This window comes from Hakea prostrata, chromosome 10 (genome assembly GCF_041222555.1).
Source record: "Hakea prostrata isolate BN-2017 chromosome 10, UWA_Hpros_2, whole genome shotgun sequence".
In the NCBI taxonomy this organism is placed as follows: Eukaryota; Viridiplantae; Streptophyta; class Magnoliopsida; order Proteales; family Proteaceae; genus Hakea; species Hakea prostrata.
The window spans coordinates 3,759,567-3,767,993 of record NC_142609.1 but is presented as its reverse complement, the minus strand read 5'-3'; the positions used below and the strand labels follow the sequence as shown (position 1 = coordinate 3,767,993).

The 8,427-nt window shown below is 41.5% G+C and overlaps 1 protein-coding gene across 1 annotated transcript; it reads right to left on the bottom strand.

Moving 5' to 3' along the window:
- Positions 1-1,001: 1,001 nt before the first annotated feature.
- On the bottom strand, positions 1,002-2,595 carry LOC149001549 (anthocyanin 5-aromatic acyltransferase-like). The gene has a single exon (XM_089137927.1). The coding sequence runs from the start codon at positions 2,540-2,542 to the stop codon at positions 1,103-1,105; it is 1,440 nt and encodes a 479-aa protein (XP_088994053.1). The 5' UTR covers positions 2,543-2,595; the 3' UTR covers positions 1,002-1,102.
- Between the last annotated feature and the right edge of the window lie 5,832 nt (positions 2,596-8,427).

Genomic DNA, 8,427 nt, shown 5'->3' with positions numbered 1-8,427 from the left:
ACTATCCGATTATCATCAAATCCGAGATCCGTCCAAAATCCGTCCAATATTATGCTCCAATATAAGATATGTGAATATGGATATACCACTATCTGATTCGAATCCGATCCATTTACACCCCTACCTTAAACAGTGTATCAGCTAGTGGTTATGTTGAAATTCAGCCATTGATGCTTTGAAGTCACTCAAGTTAACCAAAAATATCAATTTTTTTAATTTAAGTTATTTACTGATTTGACAAGTGATTGTCGGTAAAGATTATAATGAAAATTTGTTTTTCAAAATTTTTTAAAACACAGCACTTCATGCTTATGAAGTCACTCGACTTTATGAAAAAATATTAACTTTTAAATTTAAGTCATTTAATGATGTGACAGAACTTATCGAAAAATGTTAATTTTTTAAGTTTAAGTTTACTGGATTTTGTGATAAGTGATTGCATGCAAAACTTTTAAAATGCGTGAAGAAATTGGTAGGAACTTTTTTCAATTCAAAATTATCTTTATTAATTAAACTCATAAAAATATATATTTTATTATAAACGGATAATATATTATCCAAATGATATTCGGTCCGTTTAGTAAATATTTGAATCAGAATCCGTTGAGTAATCGGACGGATACAAATATATTTTGGTAAGAAAAAATTTGGATTCGGACACTTTTAAATAAATATGAACACAAATTCAGAGGCGGTTTTCGGTTATCCATTTACAGGTTTAAACTGCAACGCTGAAGTTAAACCCCTTCTCTGTGCTCCACCACTGAGTTGCAGGCAGCATCCCCGTAACCATGCGGTGAATAATCTTGTTACAGAGAATGCAGTTTTGGTTCTGTTCTTCAGATAAAGAAACAAAGGTGGAATAACATGTATATATATTTAGAGAAATATGAGTGTTACGACAGAGAGCAGTACAATTTGGCCAAAAAATAAACAAAGAAAAAGAAAGATCAATAAAATCCATCTTTCCATTGTTGTCGGGCATCTGATCCGCCCCAAGATTGAGGTGGGTCAACGGGAAGGATTTCTTCATCTTCTTGCGTAACCAAAGACATAAACCATCCATATCAAACAGGAGAAAGCCCCAACAGTGGAACATGTCTTAACAAGTGCTATCTAGAGCACTAAGCCCATCAACAAACTCAGAAACATAGACATCCATCTCTGGTTTACTGAGAACCAAATCAAACTCAAACCCACCATCTCCCATGCGATTATCTTTGAAAAACATGGCTCCAGTTTTATCAGTAGATGTCATCTCCACCTTCTGTGGCCTCCCAAACCCAAAATCTGTCTCGTAATATGCAAACTGTGGCGACCCAGCAACTGCCAATTGTCGACCAGCAGGCATATCGGCAGTGTTATCGAAAAAATAAATATCAAACATGCCTGAAATGGCACGCCCCATCCCTGTCAAAACCCCCTTCTCCATCTCCTGAATTGCATCTCCTAGCAACTGGGCTGCAACAGCTACTCCTCCTCGCATCAGATGAGTCTTGTCAGCAATCGCCATGTAAGGTCTGACGCAATTACCCAAGTATGTTTCTGGAATTGGAGGATCCATCCGAGCTCTGCAATCAACGTTAAGCCCAAACGTAGTACTATTGCTAGTATTATTGAACTCACCTGCTTTGGCTTCTGCTTTAAGCATACACATCCAACTGTAAGCGCAAATTGCCACCAATCTGGAAGGAGGAATTGACTTTGTTTTTGTTTTCTCATCGTTCTTGTACTGCGCAAATACCCATTCCTTGAGTCTCCTACTCTTTGCTTCATTTAGCTCAAAAGTAGCTCGAACCATATTGGGTTGGAGTTCCACATCCATGACCCTTAAAATTCTATTCCCAGAAACTGATTCAGAACCCATAAATCCTTCCAACTTGCTCAAGAACAATTTTGACATGCCATCATCGTGCTTCTCCATCAGAGTCCTATCTAAGAGCGGTAATAACTCAAGTGAAGGAGATGGAGCTGGAGCTTCTAACTTCGACATCGAAGCCCATGTCTTAATGAAGTGCTTGAATCCTCTTCCATCGCAGCACGAATGGCTTCTTGTGAAGCCAATACAGATGCCTGCATTTGGGAAAACGGTAATTTGAATTGCTAAAATGGGGAGAACAGGTCCAGATGTTGTCAATTTAGGCACTAGTGGGTGTGATTCAATGGCGTATTTGAGGTGACTGGAGGAGAGATGAGAGAAATCAGCGTCGGACTCAGCAACGGTGAAAGAAACAGAGTCTCCTTCAGTGTAACTGATCATGGGCTGGTTGGTTTCGAGAGGCCATGAGAGTTTTCCTGATAAAGGGTAGAAGTGAATGAGGGTGGAAGAGAGCGATCGTTTGAGGCGTGGAAGGAGAGAGTGAGTAAATTCTGATTCTGGGTAGGGAAAATCATAGAAATATAGAGTTTCCACCGGTGGTAATGGTAACCACATTACATCGAAGAAGGTAAGAGCGAAGGCGGTGGAAGTCGGGGAAACAGAGCCCGGCGGTGGAGCAACTTCGCACTGGTCGAGAAGCTTCACTGGTTTGAATGCAGCCATGAAGGTGATGATCTGAATGCAGAGCCAGGGAGAGCTTCTGGTCTGCAAGTGTGTTCATCACATTTATCATCTGGATTTTAAGTTTCTAATATTATTTTGGCTATCAAAATCAGAAACAACAACGCTGAAGGGTGACAGTTTCCTTCCACTGCAGGAAATTAATGTCGGCCACCTGCTAATTGAATGCGAATCACGTCAAGTCGAGATTTTAGCTGTCAAATCCAAAATCTCGATCGAGATTCCATTTCGATCGTTGAATTTTGACGGTCGAACCGGCGGTCCGAAATATGTGGCTGAACGGTCCCGTGCAATTTACCAAGCAGGACCCAAGCAAAACCCTGTGCTAATCCTAAATGCTGCTGTAGAGCTGGATCTTGCAGGAGTTCTTTGTCCTCAATGGTAATTTCATTGAATATATATTTTTATCGTACGAGAAAATAAAAAATATATATCTCTTAAATGCAATGAATACCTGACCAAATATTTTTGTCTTTTAGTCGGAAGAGCCCACTTCTATCTTTTTTTATTGTTTTTCGGTCCAAAGAGCCCCCACCTCTATCATCAATGATTGATAATTTAATTTGCCCTAGTTTTCTTCTATCCCTATTTTCCCTATTTTGGTGCTATTATGCCACCTATATACAAACCGTTCTACTGGTATTAAATAAATTAATAAGAATATATATATATATATATATATATAATACAAATTTATGTTTTGTTTTATAATTCACAAAATAATCCTTAGTTGTATGATTTATCCTATCCTAAACCACACAGATTTATAAAATAAAACTACCAGTTTTTAGTGAAGAAGATACTGAAGGAAAAAGCTGAAAAAAATATGACCTTCTAACAGTTGAGTGGATCTAGATAGGTCAAAATAGGGTAAAAGAATCTTTATTTTTTTATCTTTCTCTAATGTAATGATTGATAGATTTTTGAAATTATGGTGGAGATCACATCAACTAATGTGTTTTAGGGCCTGTTGGTTACTGAATCAAGATTTCAAATCTCGATTCATGAACATATACCCGTTGGTGTTCCGATTCGATCTTCCCTTTCCACGGTCGGATGGGTGGTGTATTCCCGTGACGGGGGGGCGTCTTCATTCCCTGTGGTTGGTCCCCCCCCTCCTCGGCCTCCTTGTCCGTACCGCGCCCGGTTCGTGGTCCGCCCTCCCTTCCCTCCGGTTCGTTTTTCTCCTTTGTTTTCTCCTCCGCCCCCCTGTCTGCTTTGCGGCCCCCCCCCCCCCCTGCGCTCCCTGCGGTCCTCCTTTCTTCCCCTTCTCCTTTCTTCTCCTCTCCTGTTCTCCTTGTTCTTCCTCCTTTCTGTCTCTTTTTCTTTTCTCCCTCCTTTTTTTTCTTTCATCTTTTCGTTTTCTCTCTTGCCTCCCTGTTCCTTCTTTCTCGCTGCTTCTTTTTCTTCTCTTTCTTTCTTCTTGTTCCGCTTCTTTTCCCGCTTCGTCTCCTGCCCCCTCTTCGGTTCGCCTCCCGCTTTCCCGCTCCTCCGTCCTCTTCTCTGCTGGGTTTGCTCTCCTTGTTTTCTCGGTTTGTCCTCGGTTCCTTCCTTCGGGTGTTTTCGTCGTCGGCTCTTCGGTCTCCTGCTCCCCCGTTGGTTTGGTCGGTCGTGGCTCTCCTCCTCGGCTCTCGGCCTGGTGCCTCCGTGGGGTTGTCCTGGCTCGGTTTGTCCTCGGTTCCTTCGCTCGGGTGTTTTGCGTCCTCGGCTATTTGGTCTCCTGCTCCCCCGTTGGTTTGGTCGGTCGTGGCTCTCCTCCTCGGCTCTCGGCCTGGTGCCTCCGTGGGGTTGTCCTGCGGCCCTCCGGTTCTGGTTTTCTTTTTTGTTGTTCTTTCTCTCGCCTTTTGTGTGTTGCTGTCCTTCCCCCTGTTGCCCTGCCCCTTCTTTGGCCTGGCCGGGTGTTCGTTTCGCTTCTTTCCTTCCTCCTCGTCTGTTTTGGTGTCCGTTTCTTCCCCCCTCTTTTTTTTTCTCCTGTTGGTCTTGTTTGTCGTTTTCCCGCCGAACCAAAAGAAAAACAATGACAGGAGGAAAGAAGAGGGCATTTTTATTTAATTCTATCAAGGGCTTTTAGAGTAATGGTGGTTTAGGATCAGCTAAATTGGGGTTTTGTTTTGTGGATTCTAAAATATTAAACACTATAATGCCAAAAGAAAAATCTATTTTATTTTGTGAGGCACACTCAACAGTCAACAAAGGAAGTAGGATGTTGTTGGGGGATCATACACTCAGGAAAAATCATATATCATTCCAGTGGCAAATAGGCGGGTAGATCACTAATAGCATCTCTAGCCAAAGGATTAGCATCAGGGCTGAAATTGGTACTAAATTACAACCTTCACATTGATTTAATAGCAACCAACTGGAAATGCATCAGTCAATTTCTGTCGAGCCCAACTACTCCCTGGCCGATAGAGGCAATTCATGATCTGCTATTCCTAGCAACCAGGATACAAGCAATTCCTATTAACACATCCGAACATATCCTAATACTTACTTTACGCATCCGACAAAACAGGGACACATAGGTTTGTAACTTTGCGTTGTTTGAAAAATAATAATAATAAAATAACTTATTTATTATCTCCCTTGTTTTTTACCTCGTTTTTTTGCACATGGTTCCTCCCACCCTTCTTGTTTTTTCTTTTTTCCTCGCTTGCGGTGTTTTCTTTCGTTTTTTTTCCCTTCTTTTTTTCCTTACTTTGGTGTTTTTGTATTTTTATTTTCTTCTTCTGTTTTCCTTATTTTTTTTCCCTCTTTTCTCCCGCCCTCCTTCTTTCTGTGGGGTGTTCCCCTTTGGTTTTTGTTACCCCCGCTTTTCTTGTGTTTTGGCCTCTGTGTTCTACTCGTTCCTGCTCTCTCTCCTACTCACATTCCATCTGTCTCCTTGGGCCTCTTCCCTTTGGTCTCTTGGCTGTGTTTCCCTCCTCCCTTTCCCTCTTTCCCCGTGCCCTCTCCGTTCTTTGCTGCTGTCTCTTCCTCCCTTTCCTGCCTCCCTTCTCTTTGTTGTTCCCCTCCCTTTTGTGGTTCCTCTGTGTTGGCCTTTGTTGTCTCTCTTCTGTGGGGTTCGTGTCCCTCTTTCCTTTTGCCCCGTTCTCTCTTTCTGGTTTGTTTCTCTTCCTTCTTTCGGCTTTGCCCTGTGTCTCCTCGTTCCCCTTCCTTCTTCGTGTGTTTTTTGGGTGTGTTTCTGTCTTGCTTGTGCCCTTCGTCTCTTTTGGGCCTTCCGCGTTTGTGCCCCCTCTTTTTTGTGGCGCCCCTGGCTCTGTTTGTGTGTTTTTTTGTGGTTGCTTCCTCCCCCTCTTATGTCTTTTTTGGTGGTTGGTCTTTTTTCCTTCCGGTGAGGTGGGGGCTGTTTCCCCTCTGGGTTGCTTTGTGGTTGCTTCCTGTTTTCCTCGTGTTGTTGTCCCCTCGTGGTTGGGTGGTCTTTTTCTTCCCTCCCGGTGGGGGTTGTTCCTGTTTTGTTCCCTCTTCTCTCCCACCGTGGCCTTTGGCTGGGTTTCCTTCCTTTACTGGGGTCCGTCTCTTTCCGGTGCCTTTGGCTGGGGCCTCCTGCGGCTCCTCGCCTCTCGGGTGTTGTCTTCGCCTCCCTTGGTCTCTCTCTTTTTGGTTCCTTTCTTCTTTTTTCTTTTTTTCTTTTTTTTTTATTCGCTGCTCTTATGCGGTGTTTTGTCCTTGCGTTGAAATAAAAATATATAAGAGGCCATGACAGTAGTGGATATATATTTTTAAATGTAATAAACAATTGACCACTTATTTCTCCCTTTTTGGTTGAAAAAATCCACTTCTATCATATTATACTATCATACTACTATTATAAAAGTATGAACATTGCTACATTTTTGTTTCTTTAAATACCCTTATTAATTCAATTAATTAGACTTATATATCACTAATAAATGATGTCTAAAATTATAATTTTCAATTGTAAATACAATATTAATAAATAATTAGTTGAAATTGAAATGAAAGTTAAATAAAATTTTCGTATTCCCCCTCCAACGAATATTTTTTTGGATTTTTATTTGCGGCAGCTGCTGCCCACGGTGTAGATTTTGCCACATGCAAAAAACAATCGAACGGTGTGGAGTTAAAGGGTGAGGGTTTAGTTGTAAATATGATTTTTTGTTTTTACATATAAGGGTTTTAAAAGTTTGTAAATTTACGAAATAGAACCCCTCACTCTACCCGTCGTCTGTGATCCATTTTCTGGTTTCGCCCTAGTTAAATCCCTATTTTGCAAGCCCCGGAGAGCGAAAGAGATGTCCATTCTCTCCACCGACTCCTCTGGCGGGCTATTGCGGCGTCAATGGAGAAGGGAGTACCAAAACAATTTAACCTAATTATTTACCTAAGGACCCTTCGTCTTTGGCAAACCACCTTCTAACTCATTCCTATTAATATTCCATTGCCATTGAGAAAAACTGTTTTCCCCTCTCCTCCTACCGTGGCACAATAAGGTTGACAATAGCAACAAAGTTGGAAAAGAATTGAAGAAACAGGGAGAAGATGACATACCAAGGAAAAGAGAGGGTTTCACAAATACTTATGTTACCCTAATGGTTCGGTTGTGGGACTCTTTGGCTCGGGGCGGTCTCTTGCCTTTCTGCTCCTTTCCCGCGTGGTGCGCTTCCTTGCTCTCTCCCCTTTTTTTGATTTTGGTGCTCTTCCTGCCGCCGCGGTGCCTCCTTGCCTGCGGGTCGGTGGGGGGCTCCGGGTTGTCGGAGTGAGGGGTTCTATTTCGTAAATTTACAAATTTTTAAAACCCTTGAATTTAAAAGCAAAAAATCATATTTACAACTAAACCCTCGCCCTTTAACTCCACACCGTTCAATTGTTTTTTGCATATGTGGCAAAATCTACACCGTGGACTGCCGCAATAAATAAAAAATCCTACTTTTTTAGCTCATGAACCGATCATTGATTTCTAACAAAGTGTTATGATATAATAATTTTTTTGGTTCAAAAACGATATAATGATTGCTATTGTTAAATTATAACCAACTTTTTCGTTTTTTTCTTCTAACTTTTCTTTCTCCAGTTCTACTACTACTCTCTCCCTCTACTTGGAAAAACAGTGCAAAGAACTTGCATAAGTTTTACATGTTTAAAGATGACAACTATTACTAGGAGTGTAAGTTTGACTTTGACAGTCCTGACCCGCCCTAAGCCTAAATAGGGCTTGCTCAAGATTTGGCTTTGAGGGCAGGTCAAGGCCAAAATATTATGGCCCTGACTAGGGCTAAGGTTAAGTATGAGATTATTTTTTGGTCCACTGTGCTTTTCACAACTCGTCCCTAATTTTTTGTCCTAACCCTAACCCTGATCTTGACCCTAATTTTGGTCTTAAACTTAATGCTAATTTTATCCTTAATCTTGACACTAATTCTATCATTAAGTTTTACCTTGATCTTCATATTAACCATGATGTAGACCCTAATTTTAACTTTGAGTCATTTTGAACATGTTAGACTATGAGTTCACTTTTGACTCGATCATCAGAGGTGTTCTCCCAACCACGCATGGTCTGACACATTGTCTTGTAGGTTCATGCCAGACAAAGGTAGCAGTTAGAGGCAGCAATCAGGTTTTTGAAGTAACACTACCAATACAAAAATTTGTATAGGAAAAAATTTCAAACAACAATCAAAGGAGGAGAAGGGGGTTCACAGAGGGGCTTGTCAAATTGGTGCTGGAGCAAAGGAGGGAGAAGGCAGAAAGAGATGATGGAGTTAGATATAAGAGGGAAGGAAAGAACTCGATTTAGATGAGATAAAGAAGAAAGCACGCGTCTAGCATCCAAAGAATCTGGATCACCACCTCGTTAGGGGAGAAGTATGTGTTATCCTAACGCTTCCCACCCACCTATGAAT

Bases quoted from the DNA above. Each gene is read 5' to 3' on its own strand.
- LOC149001549 (XM_089137927.1), bottom strand. From the start codon at position 2,542: ATGGCTGCATTCAAACCAGTGAAGCTTCTCGACCAGTGCGAAGTTGCT.